Raw genomic sequence first — 24,718 nt, 5'->3', positions numbered from 1 at the left:
CATCAGAAGCGGGTCAAACCCACCAGGGCGCTCATCACAGGCTCCGAGAGGACCAAGGCCCTCCCTTCTGTCCACGTACCACAGCCGCAGCCCTACACTTGTGGGTGATTATTCAAGAGTCTCTCTCCAGCTCCACGGAGAGCTCCATGCCGGCAGGGACCACCCAAGTAACGTACAAGTCCTGTCAATTCTGTCTCAAGTTGAGTCAATCACCCCCTCACCGTCTCCACCTAGTCTGGAACTGAACCCGTACTATCTCCGAGGTGAGCCTGTATTTCCAAATAAGGTCACACTCTGAGGTTCCAGGTGGGCATGAATTTTGGAGGACACTATTCAACCCCGTAACCACAACAGCTGCAGAGATGGGTGACCCGAAGGACTTCAGGGAGCACAGGCAGTGCCCCAAACCGTGTGGGCATCGAGCCTCACAGTGGTAAGTTAGGCACCTCTGCATGCCTTTACGCTCAGGCCCCCGCTTCTCTCTGGGACTCCTAACACCAGCTTCTTCGCTGGTCTCCCTCCCTCCGGGAGAAATTTCCAAGCGTCCACGAACCCCCAAAACTCTTTCTAAAATTCTCTATGTGTAAAAATAGACAAACCCCCAGAACGGAAAATTTTGGACGTGCCCAAGTCCATCTTTCTGAAGCGACAACTGAGATGCCAAAGGGTTAAAAACAAAAGGCACTGCTCTCCCTCCTCCATCCAACCCGCCTCCAAGCTTTCAACACCCAGCTGTACTCACACCTGTCCCTGCTCAACAGCCTCCCTCCTTCCTCTGAAATAAAGTTCACCTCCGTGGCCGGGCGCCCAGCGCTGGGCCCTCACCCGCCTGCAGGCCCGGCTCCAGGGCCACCGCCGGGACAGCCGCCCGCTCCAGAGCAGAAACAGGGAGCCGGGCTGCCTCGGCCTGTAATTCTCCTCTCTCCCGGGAGGCGGCGCTGGTCCCACGGATCCCTGAACCACCAAGCGACTTGATGGTTCACACAGAGGCGTGTGAACAACCCGGCACGCGGAGGGGTGTGGGTTGCTGCTGACCCCATGCCATGCGGGCTACACTGGGGACCCTGGTTAGGCCCCAACTCTGTCTGCCCAGGGGGTTCAAAGAGCAAAGGCGGGGGCCCGGTGCAGAGGGACCTGCGAGCAGGGACGGGGGAAGCCGAGTCAGTCACCAGAGCAGCATACAACCGGCTCCAGGGTCATGGCCATGGGGACCCCGAGGGTCCCCCCCCAGGAGCCCTCACACTCCAGGGGTGTCCTGCCTAGAAAAGGAGGCCGAGCAGGCAGCACTCAGACCACAGGATGAGGGCCGTGGCTTCTGCAAAGGGCGGGAGGGAGCAGAGGTACGTCTTCCAGAATTGTCTTGGCAGGTAGCACTCCCCTCCCGTGGGCCCCAACGGGCAGGGCAGCGTCTTCCACGCCTGCGTGTGGGCCAGACCAGCTGTTGCTCTTAACCTCACTGCTGTGCTGCTCAAAGGGTACGACGCTGAACACGTGAATTCGCCCCTTCTTGTTTCCCTGTCCCGGAGACTGTCATTTTGCAGTGTAAATAGGGGCAAAATGCAGCACCTGACGGCCGGGCTGTTGTCTTCCTCAGCTGCTCTGATTTTACTTTACCATGAAATTGAAATTGAAACAATGCGGCAAATTGTCTGCAAGCAAAAAGCTCCACCCTGGATGATCTTAGAAGACCCTGTCAAGTTTCTCAACTGCTTCTTGACTGATGGTGTGTGAACAGAACAGCTACAATTTTGCCAAGCAATCACCGAGGACCAAACCTCTGCTAGGTGCTTCTCATTTTCATGCTCACACACCCCAAATGGGCAGGAATTATTATCCCCATCCTACAGATGAGGCTACTGAGGCCCAGAGGGTTAAATGAGTTTCCCCAAAAGGTGCTGCTAGGGGGCAGAGTTGCCTGGCTCCAAGGCTGGTCTCTCCGTTCTAGAATGTGTTCACCCAATTTGCTGAGAAGGAGGCAGAGCATCAGGGCTCTGGGAAAGGAGCAAGCGACACCAAACTATGATTTGGAGAGAGCTATTGTTATTGGGAAAATTTTCCACAACTTAGGCCCCAAACCAGGGTTCTCGGTTGGCCTGTCCCTTGAGGTTATCACATGAAAATCAGCATCCTTGCTTGACGAGAAGGCACCACTGGCCAAAACTATAGCACAATATTTCTTTGTACTTTAACATTCTGACCTTGATTGACTCTAGCCCACAGGTCTGAAATGGATGAGGCTCTAGCATTTTTGTTCTCTGGAGGTTAACTGATATACAAGCGGAAGGTTTGGGGCAGGAAGGAGAATAAAATGCTACAGCATGTTACAGAGTTCTTTGCTTTTCTTAAGTGATACAACTACATTAGAATTTGTGGTTTGTTTTAAAGCTCTCGGAATCAGAAAACACAGGTTTCAAAATTCCAGCTCTGCCATGTATGGGGTACGTGACCATGGATGTGTCACCTCGTTCTTCATGGTCTTGATTTTCTAGTCTATAAAACAGCTACCACATTGCCCTTTTGAAAACGACTTAATCTATAGAAAAGCACTTTGTAAACTGTAAAGCCCCAAACAAGTAAGTAGAATTTAATTATCAGATGTTCGTCTTAGGATGGATAAACTGAATCCCTCAATTACTGACACAATCACCTAGGAATTTGTAATCTCATCTTCCTTCCTCAGGTCTTCTCTGAGAGCAAACTTTATTCAACTCAATAAAAATGTAAAAAACTTCAAGAACTACCTTACAACATCAGATCAACCATTTATCTCCTAACATTCCAATTTTTTTTTACTAGTTTTTAATTGAAATATAGTTGACATGGAATATTATATTAGTTGCAGGTGTACAACATAGTGGTTTTGACATTTAAAAACATGGAAGTCTGCACCTCAATTCCCTGCACCTATTTTGCCCATCCCCCCACCCCGACATGCTAATTTTAGTCCTTCAGCAAAACATTATAGACTTTGCCTGTCCTCCAGTGCCTCGCATCCTCCCACCCCCTTCCTAAGATGATCAAAGCAGACATTTCGCTGTATAAAGCACTGGGTCAATGAGTAAACTGCTTTAAAATAAAAATCAATGTGCTAGACACACAAATCTTTGGCATTGTCACATATTTTATTAGTCTCTTCTTGAATGGCTTGTCATCTATTTGTCATGAAATTAAACTTAGATACTAAGTACATCCTAGCCTTTATGTTTTTTATTTTTATTAAAAAAATTTTTTTTTTGATGTGGATCATTTTTAAAGTCTTTATTGAAGTTGTTACAATATTGCTTCTGTTTTATGTTTTGGTTTTTTGGCCGCAAGGCACGTGGGATCTTAGCTCCCCCACGAGGGACCGAACCCACACCCCCTAAACTGGAAGGCGAAGTCTTAACCACTGGACCGCCAGGGAAGTCCCTCATCCTAGCCTTTAAATCAGGGATAAGACTGGGCCCTTTCATGCACGCACACACACATTATTACAATATTCCAAGTCCTAAACTTCTAGTATTTGCATGCTCTGTGTTACAAGTTTTTGTCTTTGTGACCAAATGTGCAGCAATAAACCTCAAACCACATCAATGATAACCCCGTTAAATATAAACTAGTGTGCAATTATCCAAAATGCTAACACAAACAAAAAGGGAAAAAAACCAGGAAACCCTGATTGATTGTATGTTCTTGGAGACTTTTAAAAACCAAACAAAAATAAAAATACATTACACAATTTGTAAAGGAGGGTAACAGCTAATGATTTTATGATTCCTACAGATAATACTAAGCAGTCTGTTTGAGCCCCAGTGTCTGAAAAGTTTGGTTTTTAAATTGCACACAGGTTGAAACTTGAGGCGGGGGGTTGTTAGATATTTTTTTGAGGTGGAAAATGGGTGGTGGTGACCCTTTGGGAAATTCACAGAATTATGTGAAATAATAAATTCTGATAAAACTGTCTGGTTTTCAACACTCTTCCTCTGATGACATTTTGCACAGCCCCCCAGGGGACAAAGGATCAAAGAGACGTGTGGTGAGGCTCCTGGTACACGTGCTGACAAACCAGGTCTCCGGAAGGAAAAAAGCAAAACCCTGGCTTGTAAAACTGGCTGATTCCTGTGGTGTAAATACTCCCACTATGACTGATTTCAGTTACTGATCAGCTCAGATTCCTCATCGGCCGGTTCCTACCGAGTTATAGGAGCCAGTCCAGCACGCTCCCGGCTCTGGCAGAAAGCCAGATTAGAAGAGACCAGGGCTCAAATTCTAGCTCTAGATTCCAGTTATGAGGCCTTAGACCAGCTTCCTTACCTCTCCAACCCTCAGTGTCCATAGCTCTAAAATGGGTATAATCCCAGTGCCTTAGGATTGCCACACGAATAAAACAAAATAATGCATATGAAGCCCACAGCACGCGGGAAGGTGCTATCTTCCCTCCCTGGGGAGGGGGAGAAGCTGCTGAGCGTGGGGTGGGGTTGGTGGGTGGGTGGGTGGATGATGGGGAAGAAACATTCAGGGAGGAAGGTTCATTGCTGCAGGACTGCGGAAGGAGGTGGTAGGTTGGCTACTTTACCAAATAAAAGTTTGGGAGTGACTGCTGGGTGAAAATAAAAGACCTAGAAAGTTGAGGTGAGGGGCAGCCTCAGGCCTGTCTCCAGCAAGTCCCCCAACCAGCGAGGGGCCAGGGGCAGGTGCACACAGACCCACAGGGAAGTAAGAAAGTCACCCCGGAGGGCGTGCTCAGTACCATACCCGGGGAGGTGGGGGCGGGGGGTGACTCTGCAGGGTGATGGGTCCAAAAGGGAGGAAGGGCGTCTGGTGGGGACCCTTCCCATGGAGAAGCCTGTGGGTGCCAGAACCCAGGTGTCCTTTGCAAAGCCAGCACAGCATGGAGATGACAGGCATGTAGGGGAGCAGAGAGGGTGCCATGGTGGCAGGAGGGCCACACATGAAATACAAGGAATTTAAAACTGCCCAGATCGGGTGTGGGCCTCAGAAAGGCCCCTCTGTCGGCCGGGGAGAAGGGCTGGCAGGTCCAAACAGAAGCCAGGAGCCTCCAGGAGACAAGGACAGGGAGGCACCAGGCGACCAGCCCACATCTCTGGGGACAGAGCCCTGTGTGGGGGGGGGCAGAGATCTCACGCGTTTCGGTAAGGAATCAGAATGAATAGTTCAGGCTCTGCAGGCCACATGGTCTCTGCCGCAACTACACCACTCCGCTCTGGTAGCACAAGGGCCGCCAAAGACAATACAGAAATGAACAAGCGTGGCTGTGTCCTAGAAAATCTTGTTTATAAACAGACCATGGGCCATAGTCTGCCAACCCCTGGGCTGGGGAAGGGGTGACGCTGAGAAGATACAGAGGGTCCAAAGAAAGGAAACACGCCCAGGAGGGAGGTGGTATTATTATTCCCATTTCATGGATGAGAACCTCATCCCAGAGTTAAGTGGCAGAACTAGGGCCACAAACCCCATTCCTGGGGGTTCCAGGCTCCTGCTCCTCTTCCAGCTCCCTGTGAACGATGGAAGGCACAGAAAGCACAGGTGCACTGAAGAGGTAACAAAGGTGACGGGAACTTAGGTGCGGTCGAGAAGGGTGGGGGGTGCAGGCAGGCCCTGGGCAAAACTGCGTCGCTGTAGGCACGGAACCCTGTCCGCCCTGGGCTCTCACGCACAGAGGTCCTCCCTGAGGGACAGAGAGGCAGACACCTACATGAGGAAACCGCAGGGCTAGCAGTGCCCTTCGAGGTCACGTACGCCACCTTCACCCCAGTTCAGCTGAAGCCAGTTGAACAAGCATTTATGAGCCTGGCTCAAACCACAGTGGAGCAGAGACAAGCGGGTTACAGCGCCCAGACCCCGGAGCCGGAATGCCTGCGTTCAAACCCAGCTCCCACGGACAGCCTGAGGGATCCTGGGCCAGTAACTTAACCTGTCTGTGCTTCAGACTAGGGGCGATACAGGGGTGCTGTCCAAGGGCTGTTATAAATGCGAACTCGCCTGACCTCCATAGGGTGCTTAGAACGACACCTGGGACATGGTAGTTAAATAAAAGTACTGCATCAAGGCACTGAGCCAGGTCCCACGGTGGGGAGCGTGAAGTGTCCCTGCCCTGGTGAGGGCTCAAACAGCAGGCTCACCTCTAACCAAGCTCTCATCACCGGAAAAGTCAGCCCATTTACCTGCATCTCCCAACACACGCAGGGACCACGCTCATGTCTGTACCTCCCATAACTGACAGGGGCGCTCCATAATTGATATTCATGATGTTCATGTTTGTTGAATAAATCATACAAGGCATTAGGTCCCCAAACTAGAATTTCCTCCGCGACATACCTGACAGATAACAGAGCACCTAGGGTCACCCTCTACTGACTCTGTGACCTTGGATTCCTGCCCCTCCGTGCTGTTGGGGGCTGAAATCAACGTCTACAAAAGCACTTTGTAAACCTGAAGGCATTTTAAAAGCAACAGAGGTGGGGACCACAGATCACTTCCGAGACAGGGGTGGTGGTCCTGGCTTCCAGCCTGGACGGCCGCCTGGGGCCGGCAGGCCAGTTGCCACACCGCCCCAGCCAGAGGGAGCACAGCTGAACATTCTTTTAAAGTTCTCCCTTACGCCCGGGGAAACCCATTCCTTCATTCATTAGTGCACGTCCTGCCAGCTGGAGCCTCCCAGGATAAACTTAGCTCCACCTCTGCGTCTGACACAGGTTCAGTTACCCACTCATCCCCAGGCGCAAGGGCGAGGACACCCAGGGCACTAGGCTGGAAGAACACAGCACTCCACTGTCCCAGCGCTTTCATCCCAGAAGGAAACGGAGAGGCTGGGGGGGGGGTGAAGCGACCTGCCCGAGGTTACCAGCCAGGGCAGGGGCAGGTCCAGAGCCCAGGGGGGCAGGGTACCGGTTGGGCATTCCTGATCGACATCGTGTCACCTCACCCGGCCTCACCCACTGCTCCTTCCCAGTGTGTTCAAAGGCCACCTGCCCTTGGCCTTCTCCCTACCTAACAACTCTCCTTCCTGGGGAAAAGCGTCCAGCAGGCGGAGCTCCCCAGCCCGGCTACGGGGACACACTGCAAAGCCAGGCTGTGGCTTCCCCCACCCTTCCTGGAGGGCAAAGGGTCACACTTGAATTCACTGCCCTCGCTGGGCACTTGCCAGCAGCGGGCAGGCTTCCGATGCATTTCCCCTGCTGAGTTCACCCACGGCATGACAACTTGGTGACTGTAAGGAAGGGAGCAGCGGGTGAACCTTGGGCTCTCGCCTCAGGCCCTGGCAGGAGTCGTGGGTGAGCATCCTGACCAGGGCGTGGCCTGGCCCGGGACTGCAGCTTTGGCTTCCACAATGCATGTTGCTGGAAAGGTGGCTCAACAATAACTTGGGTTGGCTTACCGCAGAGGAGGTCAAAGTCCTCTCCTGACTTCTAAAATCCAGAAGGGTCAGGTGGCTTCCAGCTGGAACACAGTGCGGTGACTTGCCAGAAGTCACAAAGCAGGGAGGTGACAAAGTGGGGAGAGAAGTCCATCCCCCCTCTCTTACCCTGGTTGGCGATCCCCTATTTAGCTCACATTTTTCTTTTCAGTGAAGAGGACACCACAGAGCCAGTACCAGTCCAGGTCTCACCCCAGGAGGGGCCCTGCAGAGGGAGGGCTGGTTAGAAGCTCCAGAGCAGTCAAGTGTTAGCCTGAGCTCTGCCCCAAGGGGTAAGTGACCTCGAGCAGGTTACTTAATCTCTCTGAGCCCTGGTTTCCTGGTCCTTAGAAGTAGGAACAATCATAGTACCAGTAAAGTCTTCTTCAAGGTGTGGCCCATTTGCCTCCCAGGAAGCTAATTAACAATGCAGACTTGGGAACCCCAGACCCGCAGGATCAGAATCTGCCTTTTCTCAAGATCCCCAGGCGACTCTAAACTCATTTACATACATAATACATACAGCACTTAGCATGTGCTCCCACCCACACAGTCAGCCCCCCCCCCCGATAATAAATGTAAGCTCAGTCTGCACTTGAAAGGGTCTGGAACACAGGCCGGGGCTCTCCGGAAGGGCTGACTTACTGCCCAAGGCTGTGCACCCCGATTCGAACCCCAGGCTTGGGACTCTTCTGCACCACACGCTCTCTTTCCACTGAAGACCCGAGTCTCCACAAGTCACACGCTAACACGGGTGTTCTAAGAAGCAAAACCCTCACGTTTTAAATTAATACACTGGTCCCCGTGTGCCCCTCTCATCAGGGCCGATGGTGCACGTCTGTTCACCTGGGCTCCATTCTGCAATTCAGGAGCTCTACGTACGAAGTGGAGTAACCCGCTGCCAGCTGCTACCTGAGGTGAAATTTTTAAAGTGAAAGAAAGCCTTAAAACACACCGTATAAATTTACACTCCCCTTCGCCTACTAACACCTTCCTCGGGCAGAGAACACAACAGAATGTCAAGCTAGAAGGCATCGTTTTGGTTTCCCAGCTCTGACACCTAGCCATAGAGCAAACCCCAGCACAAACTCCAGGCAGGCCTGGAGCCCCATGCACGAGGCCCGTGGTCCTAAGTTCGCTATACACTTCAGTGGAGACTGGTTAAGTAGCAAGGCTAAATGTGAGGACTAAGAAAGGGAGTACAGAATCACACCAGCACGACTGACCTGCTGTATCCCGGACAAACATTTACAGCCAACAGCTCCAAAATTCTCCTGGGGCCTACTGCATGCAAGGCACAGTGATACCGTGCAGCGGCGGAGGAAAGACATCAGGCTTGGATCTCAAAGATCCTGGCCAACACTGGGTCTGAGAAAGAATCTACACATAGGGTGGCTGTGAGGATTCACTGGGATAAATGTCAAATATCCAGCCGAAAGCACAGAGATGGAGTCATCAATCCATGGACACATCTGTGTCAAGGCCTGGGCACAGAAATTTTCCTGTCATATTTCAAGATTTGGAAGTACAAGTAATAATTGTGATTAGTTTTACAAGTGTCCAGGTGGAAGTAACAAAAAAGAAAGGGTTTCAAGATTTCAGATCAGGAGATTCTGATTTTTATATACCCATAACAAACCGGATATATGAAATCCCAAATTCATGAAAAAAAAAAAAAAAGGCAGATTTCAATTAACTATGGCAGTGCTTTCCAAACTTTCACTTGTATATGAATCATCTGGGGATCTTGTTAAAATGCAAGTTTGCACTCAAGTAGTCCAGAGTAGGGCCTAAGCGTTTGCATTTGTAAGAGCTCTGAAGGTCCAAGAACTCAGTTTTGAGCAGGAAGGTTGTTTGGAATTCTTTACATTGCAAGCAACAAATCCAAGGAAAGCATAATATGATTTAAAAACAACACCCCAGGAGAACATCTATGAAGTAGTATATGGAACCACCCAGGCTAGGAGAATTTCTTAAAGGGAGGCATACCAGGAAAACAAATGACATTCTTTAAGTTGGCCTGGGCCTTATTCAAATGAGTCTGTACTCCACATCACCATTCATCTAGGCAGGTGAAAGTACTCTCTAGTGATCACAAAAGCACCACACTTCTGACAAAATTCTTGCAAGCAGGGCGGTGTAGGAAACAAAGTGTCCTAGGAGATTCCAAGTTCCTGGCCATTCCATGAGTAGCGGCCATGCTAGCTCTTCACGGCCTTTCTTAAATCTCTGTTTTACCCATTTACTTCCTCTCTGCACATTAAATTTGACACTATTTCTGTTGACAGATGTAATGTTTTAAACGCCCGTCAAGTTGCCGGATATGGATAATTCCGAAGTAGTAAGATGAATGTGACTGTCAGGTTAAGGAAGCATCTTATACTGACTAACTCATCTTAATGTGTGTGTTGGGGGGGGGGAATCAATAAAACATCCAAGGGGTTCATATTTATAGGTTCAGAGATTAAATCTGGCTATTTTTTGTATCAGAAATATCAACACACAAGATCCTCCGTGTCCTCTGAAATGAGATTCTTGGAGACAAAGTGTGAAGTAATTTGATCTCCAGATGTTTTGAGCATGGGAACACATCTGTCTACTATGAGACACAGGCCAATCTTGCACACTGGCTTAGAATAACATGTATGTTTATTACAACTCCTGTCCTGACCCGCTGGACAAGCTGGGCTCATGCTTAAACTATAGAGTCATTAAGAGCCAGTGCATGATGTCAAGCTGCCCAGAAACTGCTGAGTCCGAACCACTCACCCAGAACGGAAGGGATTCCCCTCCCCTCCTGTGCACTGGCCCAGTAACGGGGAGAGGCATGCTCTGACAAGAAATGCCAGGCCCAGGCTGTCACCTGTGCCCAGCGTCACTAATCATCCATGCAGTCACAGAGCTATTCGACCGCTCCACACCCCTGCCCGCAGCCCATGTGCACTCAGCTAGGATGCTACATACCAAGCAGGGTCATGATTTCACCACTGGGGAAGAAACAGACTCAGAACAAAATTCTGCAGGAGCCTGGCTTGCTCTTTCCCATCTGTCCACTGCAGGAGGAAGTTAAGTTTTCCAACAGGCCACCTTCTTACTTAGGCCAGAAAAAGCCTAAGTGTTCAGATGAGCATTACAGGAGAGAGGCTGTAACAGGAAAGGTTCCCCCTTCTCACCTTGAGGCCTGCAACATGTTGGCAAGGTCCCATTCCAGAAGGGGAAACTGAAGCCCCAGAAGGTTAAAATAACTGAGCCATAGGGAGCCTAAGAGGCCTTCCTAAGTAACAAGCCTCCCAGGGAACAGGTCTGCACTTCCTTGGGGCTCCCCACTCCTGTTCTCTCCCAACCTCCAGTCCCACTGCCTGATGCAGACCTAGCTCCCCGACTGTCCCTGGAACATAAGTGACAAGCTCTAGCCATTTCCTGAATAAGCAAGTGTCCAACATTTCACGGTTTTGCTAAGATGCTTGATACCCGCAGATGACTGACTTAAGCGAGCGAACACAACCACCTTTCCACTAATTTCAGCAAATTCACCTTGGAATGGAAAAAAGGATCCTCAAGCCCTATTTCCTCCCTGTCCCCCACCCCCAAGGCCTGGTTCAAGGGAACATAAAGACTTTCCTTTTCTTAGAAAAGCAAAAGGAAAACGCCAAGTTCTCCTGGGACACTGGAATACTTTGAGCGCAGGCAGAACTTCTCAGGAGGGATTCACGGCGTGTCTGCGACAAGTTCAGGCTCACACGCGCCGCTCAGCCGCCGGCCGGACCCACGGCTCAACTCTGCGCCCCGCCTAGTCTTGCCTGGCTCAAGGAGAGTGCTTCTCCGGGTCCAGACCGGGTTTCTGGAAGTTCGTGATCTCCTCCGTGCAGTGGGAGGTTTTGGTGCCGCTTTTTAGTGGGCTCCCGCAAGCCCTAACTCGGGACCGACTGCATGAGCATGGTGCTTCTGCTCTGTGAGTGCCGGGCTCGTGCACACACGTGTGAACACGCACACACGTGTGAACACGCACACACGCTCCCTAGAGACCTTCCCTCTTCCGCGTGCCCTCGTAGTTTGGAATTCGCGCCAGAAGCCCAGGGATCCGGCAGCGCGCGGGAATTGGGAGCGACCGAGTCCCGCAGCAGAGAGCGGGCCAGGAGGGACGCGAGGTAAGGCGCGCGTGGCGTCCTGGATACTCACCGGGACCTCTGCAGCTGCTCGAAGGCGCTGGTGCTGCCCCCCTGGCCCGGCTGCTCCAGGGAACAGTAGTTCTGCGAGGTCTGCCTGGAGAAGGCGAGCGGCAGGATTCCCTGAGTGAAAGAGTTGAGGCGGCCCCGACTACCGCTCCCACTCCCGGGGGTCCCGGAGCCCAAGAAGGCGGCCGCCGGCACGTGCACGCTGATAAAGGCGTCGTCTTCCTCCAACTCGTCCTGCCCGGCGCCCCCGGGCCCGTCGGGCAGCCGCGGCTGAACGCAGGCGGTGAGAGGCGCGGGCCGGGGCGGCTGCAATTGCTCCCCCGATGTCCGACCCGCGCCCAGGGGGCTCGCGAACCCTCGGGCCGCCCCGGGGCCGAGCACGGTCGCGTGGCCGCCGGGGACCAGGGGCGGCAGCGGCGAGGGCGGCGGGTGGCAGGGGCCCGATCCAGCTGCCAACGCCGCCGCCGTGCCCGCCGCGGCGAGCGCGCCGCAACCGCCCCGAGTCCTCGCGCCGCAGGCGCTGCCGGCGCCCGGCTTGGCCGCGCCGCTCTCCTCGCCGCCGGCCCACTCCTCGTCCTGCAGCGGCGGCCGTCCGTCCAGCGAGATGTTGGTGAGGAAGGAGAGGGCAGCCTGGCGGCGCCGCGGGTCCATGCGCGGCTTCCTGGGGGGTTCGGGCGGCGGCAGCGGCGGCTGCGGCGGCGGCTGGGCCGGCGCGGCGGCCGCGGGCTGAGGCTGCTGCTGCGGCGGCGGCTGCAATCTTCTGGTGCCCGCGGCGTCGGTGCCGGCGCTGCTGCTGCTGCTGCTGCGGACGGCCTTGCAGGCGGTGGCGGCCGTGGTGGCGGCAGTCGCCGCCATTGTGTCCGTCTGCGGAGATATTTCCGCGATGCCCGGAGAAGCGAGCGGCGCCCGAGTGCTAAGCGGCGGGCGCGAGCGCCGGTGACCCGGGCTGGGCAGGGCGCGGGGCGCGGGCGGCGTGCGCGGCGGCCCGGCCCCCCAGCGGGCGGGCCATGCTCGCCCCTCGGTGCTCGGGCGGGGGGCGCCGCCGCTCCGGCCCACGCGCGCGGCTCGCTGGCTCGCTGGCCGTCTGCCCGCCCGCCAGCAGCCTGGGGGTTCGGTTCCGGGCCCTCCCAGACCCCGCAGTCTGCGACTCTCGGGCCCCGGTGTCCGTATTTATAGGTGCGCGCGCCCCGCGCTCGCGCTCTGAAGCGCTCTTTGCAAAAACACTGTATCACGTGTGGGGAATGAAACCTGGGAGGAAAACAAAGCCGCAGGCGGCAGCCGCGGAGGCTGGCGGCCGGAGGCGGGGGGCCGGAGGAGGAGGAAGAGGAGGAGGAAGGGAAAGACGAGCGGGTGGCGGGGCGAGGGATCGGCCGGGCGGTCCAGGTAGTCCGGGCCGACTGCGGGGAGAGTTGGTGGCTCCCAGGGCGCGCGCCCAGGTGAGGGAGGTAGCACGTTTCCTCGTAGCGCTTGGACTGGGAACTGGGGGCGCGAGCAGAACCCCATGAGTCACCGCGTGAAAATGTGGTCCCGGGAGAGTTGTGGGTCTGCGGGACAATTAATTGGAGCGACGCGGAGATTTGGCCCGCGAGCTTGTTAACTGGATCCCGCGCTGCTGTTGGGCCCCGAGAAATACATCCTTATTAATAGTTACACACCCCTTATGTGGACAGTCCCACCATAAAGCTGTTGCTAACCGTTGAGTTTGTGTTTCATTCATTCGCAGACTGAGGATGCAGCCCCTGATTTAAATGCACACCGGAGAGTGCGTCAGAACCCAGGCTCGAACATCAAACGTGTGGCCAGACTAATTGACACATCTCCATTTGATGGTGCTGTCACTTTTCATCTCTTTCTTAGCAAAGGCCAACATCAATTTTTACTTCGGCCCAGAAACGTGCTCCGTTTTCCATGAAGACCAAGGTAAGCTAAGATGGCCTCACAACCTTTTCCCCTTGTCACCTTGCAAATTTTTGTGGGTTATGATTTCTTTTCCTCCCATATAAACTGGGAACAATATGCACAGCTACTTTCTGTCATTTATTTCATAAACATCCGTCTGTACCTACAATGTCTTCTGTAAAGATGAGTACCTGTCCAAGCTGCAGCTCTGGATCTGCGAGGGGTGGCAGAATTCTGTACCCCAAACCCACGCCCAACAAATGCCTGTCCTGGGGGGGTGGGAGTGGTGGGGGGTTACCATGGGCCATCCGAAAACGCCTGCAGATTTCCCTATGCGGTTCGGGTGACTTACCAAATGCAATAGGAACAATTGTCACACTGACTTGAGTTCTGTGACATTTAAGAAACCCTCTACACTTTCCTGAGGGAGAAGCAATGTGTTTAAGATCAAGGGATTAATTTAATTAAAGGTTTAAATTTAGCCTTGGAGCTAATGGGTAACTGTACATTGAAATTCCACTCCATTTCAAGTTCAAGAAAGTAAATTGAGTAATGTAGAGCAAATACACCCTTCCAGAGACATGCAGCCAGCCTGGAGGATGAGATATGGGTGAGTTCGGGTTACAGTGGTTTAGGACAAACATGGCACATGGCCCTTTACATGAACAATTGTTCATTTTTTATGTTATGCCATTTTTAGGCCTTTTGAGAAAGTGGAACCCAGTGTCTATATTTAGAGCAGCCTTACTGCAGCTAAGCGACCAGTGCTGTGTAATTTCATTAGGATTTTAATTACTCTCTTCAACTAACTACTTGAAACTTCCAAGTTACTTTATTACAACTAACTTAATTTACTTGACCACTGGTCTGGTTGTACTGACAGGCAGTGTTTAAAAAAAACACCAACTCTGCACATGTAAAAGAAAAAACTATTTTTATCAAAAAAGTGATGCATGTTTATTGCAGAACATTTAGAGAATAAGATAAACAAAGAGAAGTGGGAAAAAAAAAAAAGTTTTACTAACAATCACATCTCCTATGGAAATTTTGATTTCTGTCCTGTGTATATTTTTAAACAAAAGTTAAAGCGGGCTGTTTGTGTCTTGTGATCTTTGCTTGCTGTGTTGAGATCATCCTTCCTTTTAGAATATTCTTCTATAACATCATTTTAATGACTGCACAGTGTTCAGTTTGATGGAGAAACTATAATTATTAAGCCTGTGCCCTACATTGAACATTTAGGTTGTTTCCTCTTTTGCTGTTATAAAGAGTGATGATGACATCCTTTGTTTTGCTAAATCTTGCTACCATCCAATATTATTTTCTTAGGTTAAATGGATTTTGGGGCAAAGGACATACCATATTTTTAAGGCTTTCTATCCAGAGTAGTTGTTCCAGTTGGCTTCCTCACTCTTGCCAGCATTGGGTATTAAAATTTTTTCATCAATATTCATTCATTCCTTTGCCCATTTAAGCTATTTTAAGGGTCAAATATGCAAACTAATTTCAAATATTTATTAAAACATCAAACAAGAATTAATATCGATTTAACCTCCAAACCGCTCCTGTGATCTTCTTATGGGGATCAGGAGAGATACAATTTACTGTTCATCTACTATGTGCTAGCCACAGAATATTTCTAATCCTTATGACTACTCTGCAGTGCTGGGGGGAGGGGAGATTATCATCAATAGTTTACAGATGAGGCTCAGAAAAATAAAATGATTTGCCCAAGGTCACTAGCTCTTAAAGTGGCTGGGCCAGGGGCTTCCCTGGTGGCGCAGTGATTAAGAAGCCACCTGCCAATGCAGGGGACACGGGTTCAAGCCCTGGTCCGGGAAGATCCCACATGCCGCGGTGCAACTAAGCCGGTGCGCCACAACTACTGAGCCTGCGCTCTGGAACCCGCGAGCCCCGACTACTGAGCCGGCTCGCCTAGAGCTGGTGCTCCACAACAGGAGAAGTCACTGCAGTGAGAAGCCTGCGCACCGCAACGAAGGGTAGCCCCCACTCGCCACAACTAGAGAAAACCCACACACAGCAACGAAGACCCAACGCAGCCAAAAATAAATAAATAAATAAATAAATTTATATTAAAAAAAAAAGTGGCTGGGCCAGTATGCAAATCTTACTCCAAGACCCATACATATTCTTGCGCCCTCTGCTGGTGAGGATGTTTTAGGGGGGGGCTGTCTCCACATTTAATCTCATATTCATAATAAAGAGTCAACTATAATGGAAATAAAACAAGCTTTGGAGGAGAGGGATCTGGGTTTCAAGAGTAAGTCTCTTAACTTCTCCAAGCCAGTTTCCTCTGGGTTATTCTGAGGTACAAATGAGGTTGCTTGAGAAGCATTTTATAAACTTTAAAGTACTTTTTAAAATGTCTGTTACTATACCATCCTAATCTACTTACTCCCTGAATTTTTCCAAATTCACTTATTTTTCACCTATTTACACATGCATCAAGTATTACTGAGCAACTTCTAGGTGCACAACACCATCTTGCTACAAAAGGGATAAAAAGAAGTGTAAACTTTAGCCCTTGTGCCCTTGACACTGAAAGTAATGGAAACCAAAAGCTCAGGACACAGTTCAGTAAAATGGTAAGGCAGACTCTGATGAAGTGATCAAATGAGCAATCTGACTGGGACACTCTATACATATTATCATAGTGTGAAAGAGGAGCTTTTCATTTGAGGGGAGGCCTCAAGCAAGAGCCAGGATTTAAGCTGACCTGGGAAATGAAGGAAGGAAGAAGTTAAGTTCAGGAAGAGGAAATTCTGCAAATTCCTCATGGATTGCAAGCTTAGAAGTATAATTCTTACTAAACCAGTTGCCAAGGTTTGATTTTTTTTCCATTTCTTTTCATATTGCTCCATTCCAAGCACCCATTCTGAAAACTGTAATTGCATGCACAAACTGTTTTGACTGACATACATGGGAGTCAATTTAAAAAAGAAAAAAGAACCTACAAGTAATCACTGATCCTTTAAAAAAAATAATTCCGCAGACCAAGAAGTCTGAAAATTAGCTTAGAGAAAACAGTGGATATCAGTCATATCAGAAGCCATCTGACATAAGTGGCAATAACAAGGGGTTCTGATGCCAGCTTAGGCCCTTACAAGCTTATGACCTTTGGGGCCTCCTGCTTGGGAAAATTACAAAATTTTTGCGTTTGTTGCCTCGTCTGTAAAGGTAGGTTTAGTGTAATATTTTACCTTGCAGAGTTGTGAGGATTAGTGACAGTATGATGATGTAACTAGCAGAGTATCTTTAGGTAGCTATTATTAGAAAAATACAAAATATAGAAGGTGCTCCTAACAAAGGCCAGGATGTTTTCGGTTCTAGGTTTTTGTAGTTTTCACTACTGTCAGGCAGGTAGGCCCATGAGAAGCTTCAGATGTCAGCTCCAGTTCAGAACAGATTATTGTATGGCATGTTCCCTAAAAGTGCAGGCTGTTGCCTGCTTTTTATAGGCGTAAAATATAGGCATAGTGCCGATGAGAAACCTGCTACTTTCCTTAATCAGATGAAAGTTAGATTTTCCAAGACTAGAAATGGAGAATATCCAAGAGACAGTCGTTAACACCCCAACTGTTCTCCCTGAAATTCACCTTCCCGTTGGGACTCTTAATCATCATTTCTGTTATGCTGGGAGAAGGGGAGGGAAATCGATGGGGGGGTATTGTTTCCCCCTTTACAGTTTGGCATAGATACCTTAATTTCCTTACTTAATTCTCCAGGACATCTGAGACTAGATGCAGCATTTAAATATGACTTGACTAGAAGCTCAGGGATATTTAACGAAGAAATAAACTCAGTGAGTAACAGACAGCCACATAGAGCAACTTACAGAATATGACTTCCTTATAGTCCTCGTCTCAATATTTCCTAAATGCCAATCCCATGCTCGATTCTGGCTTATGTTCTGTGAGTAGCAATGATCCTGCCCTGGAGCCCTCAAGCTAATAGCAGAAAAAGGCATGGAAATATTTTCACCAAAATATATCAGGTATTTTAAAAAGAGAGAGAGAGAGAGCTATATGCACAGGGGTCAACCAACCCCCGGCATACCTCCTAGAGTAGGGGCTATTTCAACTTTTGCCCCCCAGCACCACCCATCTAGGGCACTCTCCTCTCCCTACGCAGGAGAAGATGCCCAGAGGAAATGGCATTCCTGCTACTGGCCATGATCCCATCCTCCAAGTCTCCTTTTCCTGTCTGGGGACCTGCCCATCCCTCAGTAACTGGCACCAGCAGCCCCTGGCATTGTTAACTCATCGGCCCAAACAGGATCATTTTGTCTCCAGACCCCTCACACTACGTGGAGGAAAGAGGAAGAAGGACGTTTTACCACAGTACCTGCCTAGCACAATGGAGCGCCTTCAGACTTTTACAACTTGTATGAGAAGCTGAGAAAAGTAGGCAATAGAGCATGTCCATTGGACTGTATGAACGGTCATGTAAGTGTGTGTTACTAATTTTTCAAGGACGACAGCTCAGGGCAAGAATGGATTTTGATAGCTGTCAGTCTGGGGAGACAAGTGCCAGTAACCCTTCGTCACTGTCACAGTGTCTTTAGAGTGTAGATCCCCAAAACAGTAGTGCAAATGCATTTACTCTTCAGATTTCTTCTGATCCACCAAAATTCTCCCTTGGATGCAGCCCAGCCAATTGTGAAGGAGGAGGGATAGCCATTCATAATAAGTGGTCCATTCCACTAGCCCTCCGCCAGCGGGGTGCAGCCAATGGGCCCAGGTTCGGGTTTTCAGGTTCCGAGCTCTCCCGCTAACCTGTGACTGCTGGGCCTCGGCTTCTTCATCTCAAGGCTGGAGCAAATCCTGTTCACCTCACATGGTTACTGTGCAGATGAGAACCAAGGCGTGTGTAGAACACCTCCCACTGTCTAACACATAGTGGGTGCTCGTGAATGGTGGCTGATGCTAGTATACAAGGGACCCCAGAGAAGCACGCCAGACTGGTGAGCAGTGGATGTCCCGTTCCACTGCCCAAGGCATTAACTGCCCTGGAAGGAACGTGGCGTCCAAACTGTGTTAAGAAAAATACATTTCAGGGCTTCCCTGGTGGAGCAATGGTTAAGAATACGCCTGCCAATGCAGGCGACATGGGTTCGGGGACATGGATTCGAGCCCTGGTCCGGGAAGATCCCACATGCCGCAGAGCAGCTAAGCCTGTGCGCCACAACTACTGAAGCCCGCATGCCTAGAGCCCGTGCTCAGCAACAAGAGAAGCCACCGCAAGGAGAAGCCTGTGCACCGCAACGAGGAGTAACCCCTGCTCACCGCAGCTAGAGAAAGCCCGCAAGCAGCAATGAAGACCCAACGCAGCCAAAAATAAATAAATAAATAAATAAATTTATAATAAATAAATAAGTCAATAAATATACTGTGTTTAAAAAAAAAAATACAGGGCTTCCCTGGTGGCGCAGTGGTTGAGAATCTGCCTGCCAATGCAGGGGACACGGGTTCGAGCCCTGGTCTGGGAAGATCCCATATGCCGCAGAGCAGCTGGGCCCATGAGCCACAATTACTGAGCCTGCGCGTCTGGAGCCTGTGCTCCGCAACAAGAGAGGCCGCGATAGTGAGAGGCCCACGCACTGCGATGAAGAGTGGCCCCCGCTTGCCACAACTAGAGAAAGCCCTCGCACAGAAATGAAGACCCAACACAGCCATAAATAAATAAATAAATAAATAAATAAAAATTTTAAAAAAAGAAAAAAAAAAACCATTTCAGATGCTACCCTGAGATGGCCTCAGTCTTCCAAAAGGGGATTGTTCATGCCCATAATGCCACCCAAAATCCAATTGCAGAATTTTTATGATATTGGCATTTTAAAGAAAAATCAATGAATTTTCTTCATTGTGTTACTTTTATACTTCAATTATAGCAAACTCTTGATTCTCTTTGAAATTAACCTGTTTTTATTTCTTTTGAAATTATACTGATATGCATGAATAAGCATCTCACGTACAAAGAAGAAAGCACTTCTTATGTAATTATAGCACTTCTTATGTAATTATGTAATTTCCTGAACATGCAAATTACATATGGCGCTGGCTTCCAGATGAAAGCTCCTCTAGACTGTGCACAAATCGATAGGCCTAGAAGGCTCTATGTCTCCCAGTATAAAAATGTTATTTTATAGTGTTTGCGTTTGTTAGGTCACTCTCACATCAGAGTGGGACGAATGTGGCCAGATTCTGGGGGAAACATCACCACTTTGCCTGCCACTGGAAGTTTAGCTGAGGTAATTAGTGGTCTGTGGTAACCTTCACTGATAGATGGGCAAACCACATGAAGAGACAGCCCAGAGAAACTGAAATGCAAATGCCTACCAATCACTTGAAAAAAGGAGAAATAAGAGTGATGGACACTCTTATATTGCTGGTGTAGACTGGAACAACCTTTCTGGAAAGTCATTTGGCAAATGTATCAAGAGCCTTAAAAAGTTCACGCCTGAGAGCATGGGCTTGGGAGTCACACTGGCTGGGTTAAATTTTGGCCACACTCTCATGGTTTTGAGCACATTGAGCACGTTACCCTTTGTGCTTCAGTTTTCTCATCTGTGAAATGGGAATGATAATCTACCTTTTATAGCATTGCTATGAGGAATCAGTGCAGTAACGTTGCAGTTAATGCTTGGTACATGGCAAACACTCATGAAATGTAGTTACTGCAGTAATCCTAAGGAGCTATTGAGAAACAAGGTCAAACATTTATGCACAAAAATATTCATCGTAGCATTGTTTAAAATAAAGGAAACTTGAAAAAAGAAACCCTAAATGTGGAGCAATGGAAAAACTAAGTAAATTATGGTTTACTCAAACAATGGGATATTGTGCTTCTATTTTTTAAAAAATTATGTTTACCAAGCTTTCTTAATGACATGAAAAATGTGTTTTGAAACAATGCTAACCAAATAGAGTAGAAACTAGATAGATCACAATATCTCAACTTTGTGAAAAAATTGAATGGAATTGTTTTAAATACTAATATGTGCCTAAAGCGTACATGTGACCAGAGGGGTAAATCACTGGCTAGGATAGTAGGATTATGGTGATTTTTATTTGCTTCTTTTTGTTTATGCAAGTAGAAATAAGTGTGTGGTCATTATAGAAACTGCTTCCCAATGAATATTTTTTAAAATATTTTTTAAATACGTAGAAATAAAGCTTGGAAGAAACTATGTCCAAATGTTAAATGGTGGAATTATTGGGGAACTTTTTTCAATTTCTTTAGGGATATTAGGAAGCAACTAGCTTTCTCTGCCACCGATGAGTAGGAGGTGTTTAGGCAGAGAGAAGGAAATGCCTTTTAGTAAGGAAACCAAGTATGAATGAAGGTGCAAAGACAGGATAAGAAAGGAAAGGACTTTTTGGAAGGGCTGGCAATGACTAGACGTCCCAGAACAGCTACATTAAAAGGACTGTAGCAGTGAATAATGAGGAATAACACCAAAAAAACAGTATGTAGGGCCAGATCACGAGGAGCCCTGAATCTGAAGGAAGGAATTTGAACCTATGGGCACTAGAGAGCCATAGGTGATTTTTGTTTTTTATTTTTTTTTTAAGTTTCATCAGGTTTGTTTGTTTGTTTGTTTTGGCCACTCCACTCAGCATGTGGGATCTCAGTTCCCAGACCAGAGATCAAACCCGTGCCCCCTGCAGTGGAAGCGTGGAGTCTTAACCACTGGACCGCCAGGGAAGTCCCCATAGGTGATTTTTCAACAATAAGTGACACATGTGTCAAAAGCCAAACTGAAGGAGTATTAATTTGGCAAAGGTGCACATGGGGTTGAACAGAGAGTCTTAAGATCGGAGAGGGTTTTTTCTTCATTCTTCCATTTATGTATTTATTCATTCAGCATGCATTGAGCTCCTGCTTTATGCCATGCCCTCTGCAAGGCACCCAGTAAGGCAAGATCCCAGGTCTCAAAGAGTTAACAGTCTGCTGTGAAAACTGGAGAAAGAGAGCAAAGGACACAAGTGTGGGTTCCCTTTTATGAGCAAGCCCTGAAATGGTCATTTCTACCTTCTAGTTTGAATTCTCACCAAAGCCCCGCTATTTATCCTATCTGACCTATGAAGAAACAGAGGCTCAAAAAAGTTAAGCATGGGGTCGTGCTTCTGGTCACACAGCTGATCCCTGGATAATTCCTTCTGTAACATCTTAGGGTAGAGGTCTGTGTCACAGGGAGAGGCCGAATCCTAGGTGGTCAGAGAGGCCCCACAGTGAAGGTGATATTTGAACTTGGACTCTAGTGCACATGTGAGATAGGGCATTTCAGGCCATGCACAGGCATGGGGTCAGTAATGTTAGGACTCTATTACAACCATTTGGGCCCGAGGCAGTAACACTTGGAATTGGCAGTGAGAATGGAAAAGAAGGGTCAAGGGCAAGAGGCACTGAGGAGAAACTGGCTTCCAGATTTCCAAGCTGGGGGGCAGCTGTAATTCCTGAAAGAACCAACAGTACCCTGGGGAGGGGAGAACAGATGAGAGGGTCAGATGCTGGCTACGTTCTGGCATGAGTTCCTGGTCTACACCGTCACACAGGGGCCCAGGGGAAAGTAAGAAGGAGTGAGAAGGTCTCATTTTTCTAAATAACACCTTAATCAGGTGGAAAGAGAAGTAGGCTTTGTGTTTGTACTGTCACAACCCTCCAGTCTGGTTACAGATGGGCTCACATGGTGGATGGCTGAGGGCCCTGGTCTCTCGAGCCCCTACGCTGGCCATGGCCACACATTCCATTTGCCCTTTGAGACACAGTTCAGAGCTGACACAGCATCCTGGCCCCCTTTTGTGATGTACGCGAGAGAAGCTGTTGGAAACAAACCATCCCAGGACTGGGCTCATTTCAGCCATTTTCTAGGATCCTTTTGATGGCAGGTGACAGAAACCCAGGTGAAAGCAGCTTAAGGAGAATTTATCTGAAGATATAGGAAGGTCTCAAGGAACACAGAAACAGGAATACAGCACACAGAGAACCGTGGATGTGGGCCTGCCTTTTCTTGCCCCCTAACCTTCTCCGGTGCCTGATTCAGACTCCATCATCTCCCTCCGCAGATTCTGTTCCTCTAGCCCACTGGGCAAGAAATGTGGCCTCTGACAGTTTACAACCTTTATAACCTACAGAGCCTGGACCCTCCGGGTTTCCATTTCAAATTTACAAAGAAAGACTGAAAGCACAGCTTGTGTGGAGCTGGCCTTGGACTTCTCAACTAACAGGCATTCACTCCCAGAGGCAGATGGATGGTGTGTGGGTCGTAACATCTCTAGGTCTAATTTCCTTGCTTGGGAAATGGAGATACACTCTCTACCTTGGAGGTTACTACTGTGAAGAGTAAAGAGGATAAAAAGACATTGGTGATATTCAGACTTCCCACCAAGTGCTCCTAAAGGCAAACAAAGAGGAGACTGGGACTACCCTGGCGGTCCAGTGGGTAAGACTCCACGCTTCCGCTGCAGGGGGCGCGGGTTTGATCCCTGGTGGGGGAACTGAGAGCCCACATGCCGCGCGGTGCAGCCAAAAAATAAATAAATAAATAAATAAATAAATAAATAAATAAATAAATAAATAAAAAGGAGACTGACAGCCTGAGGGGGTCTCTTGGTGAAGCTGGAAGCAGGACATTGATTTGAGGTCTTGTTTTTAGCCTAAAAATGTGTTGGCTATGGGAATTTAGCATATGATAAAACTGACATCTCAAATTAGTAAAGATAAGATAAATTATTTAGTCAGTGATGTTGGGATTGACTGGGTTGCCAGCTGGGGAAAAAAAAAAAAGATCCCTCACAGTCTACAGCAGATTAAATTCCCGATGGAAGAAAGATTTAAATGCAAAAAATGAAATCGTAAAAGTAGTTAGGAAAAGTGCGAAAGACCTTAGCAAAAGAACTCAACATGTCCTCATGGTCTGCCTCGTTCAACACTGCAACTCCATCCCCTAAAGCAGCGCTTGGTACAGAGCCAGGACTTAATAAACTTTTCGTGGAAAGAATTAATGAGAGAATATTTCTTAAATCACCTCAGATAGGGGAGAAGCTTTTCTAAAGATGATCTAAAACCCAGGAGCTATAAAAGCAAAGGTAAGTTTAGCTACCATATATATGTATAAAACAAATGAGGTGGGGGGGGAAGGGGAGGGAACCAAACTAATCAAAAGACAAACATACTGGAGGGAAATATTTGCAATTCACATAGCAAAAGGGACCCTTCCTTAATTAAAGAAATTCTAAATGTTGATAAGAAAAAAAAGCCAACAATCCAGTAGAAACATGGAGAAATGATATGAAGAAGCAGTTCCCAGCATAAGACATACAAATGGGTCTTGAACATTAAAAAAAAAGAAAAGAAAAGAAAGATATTCAACCTCCTTCATAATTTAAAAAAAGCAAATAAAAACTCTAATGAGGTACAAGTCTTCACCCATCAGATTGGCTAAGGTCAGAAAGTTTAAGAACACGTTGTTGTCTGTTGTGCATTGGCTAAAGGATCAGGAAACAGATACTCTGATGTAGTGTAGATTGGGAGCACTCTTCAGAGGGCAAGTGGACCATGCAATATGCCCTGTGACCTACTTGCAGGAATCTCTCCTACAGATATACTAACACATGTACAAATGAAGAATATTCAGGGTTATATTTGTTGTAGTGTTGTTTGCAATAGGAAAATACTGGAAATAATCATCACAGGGCTGGTTAACAAATTCTGGTACACCCATACAATGAAAAACTGTGCAGCTGTTGAAATAAGTCTCTATGATTTATGAAAAGGTCTCCAAGATGTAGTGTTATCTGAAAAAAGCAAGATGCAGGGCAGTGTGTATTTTATGCTCATTATACTAAACAGCAGCAACAACCCACATACATGGGTACTTACTTGGACTGTGTATAGATGATTTCTTGGAGGATTCCCAAGAATCTGGGCATAGTGGTTGCCTCCTGGGAGTGAAGCTGGGTGGTTGGAGAACAGAGGGGTAAATTTTCATTCTAAACTTTTTTATACTTTTCAAATTTTGCTTCATGAACATGTATTACCTCTTCAAATAATAAATTAAGAAAGTGTGTTAATTTAGCATTCTGCTCCGTGCTATTATATATCCACTATTGATTAATGTAAAAATCATGTTTTACATTACTTACCTCACACTAATTAACTCTCCCTCCCAAATATTTGAGTGAAATTAAAATTCTAGAAAGATGCAGCACATTTATCCCGGGAC

The 24,718-nt window shown here is 48.3% G+C and overlaps 1 protein-coding gene and 1 long non-coding RNA gene across 5 annotated transcripts in view; one reads left to right on the top strand and one right to left on the bottom strand.

Moving 5' to 3' along the window:
* Nucleotides 1-12,531, bottom strand: part of CABLES1 (Cdk5 and Abl enzyme substrate 1) — a 107,277-nt gene extending 94,746 nt beyond the window's left edge. The window contains exon 1 of the mRNA XM_059893905.1: nt 11,576-12,531. Within this exon, the coding sequence (XP_059749888.1) occupies nt 11,576-12,426 (851 nt within the window). The 5' untranslated portion in view covers nt 12,427-12,531. The remainder of the gene's footprint in view (nt 1-11,575) is intronic.
* The window catches only part of LOC132347428 (uncharacterized), a 91,119-nt gene continuing 77,960 nt past the window's right edge, over nt 11,560-24,718 (top strand). For 3 of the 4 annotated variants that reach the window (XR_009497184.1, XR_009497183.1, XR_009497182.1), the window contains exons 1-2: nt 12,093-12,181; nt 13,295-13,491. This is a non-coding gene — a long non-coding RNA (uncharacterized LOC132347428). Of the gene's footprint in view, nt 11,855-12,092; nt 12,182-13,294; nt 13,492-24,718 lie in introns of those variants that run through there. The other variant, XR_009497181.1, reaches the window with a different exon arrangement.

This window comes from Balaenoptera ricei, chromosome 14 (assembly GCF_028023285.1).
Source record: "Balaenoptera ricei isolate mBalRic1 chromosome 14, mBalRic1.hap2, whole genome shotgun sequence".
Classification (NCBI taxonomy): domain Eukaryota; kingdom Metazoa; phylum Chordata; class Mammalia; order Artiodactyla; family Balaenopteridae; genus Balaenoptera; species Balaenoptera ricei.
This window is presented reverse-complemented; position numbering and strand designations above follow the sequence as displayed.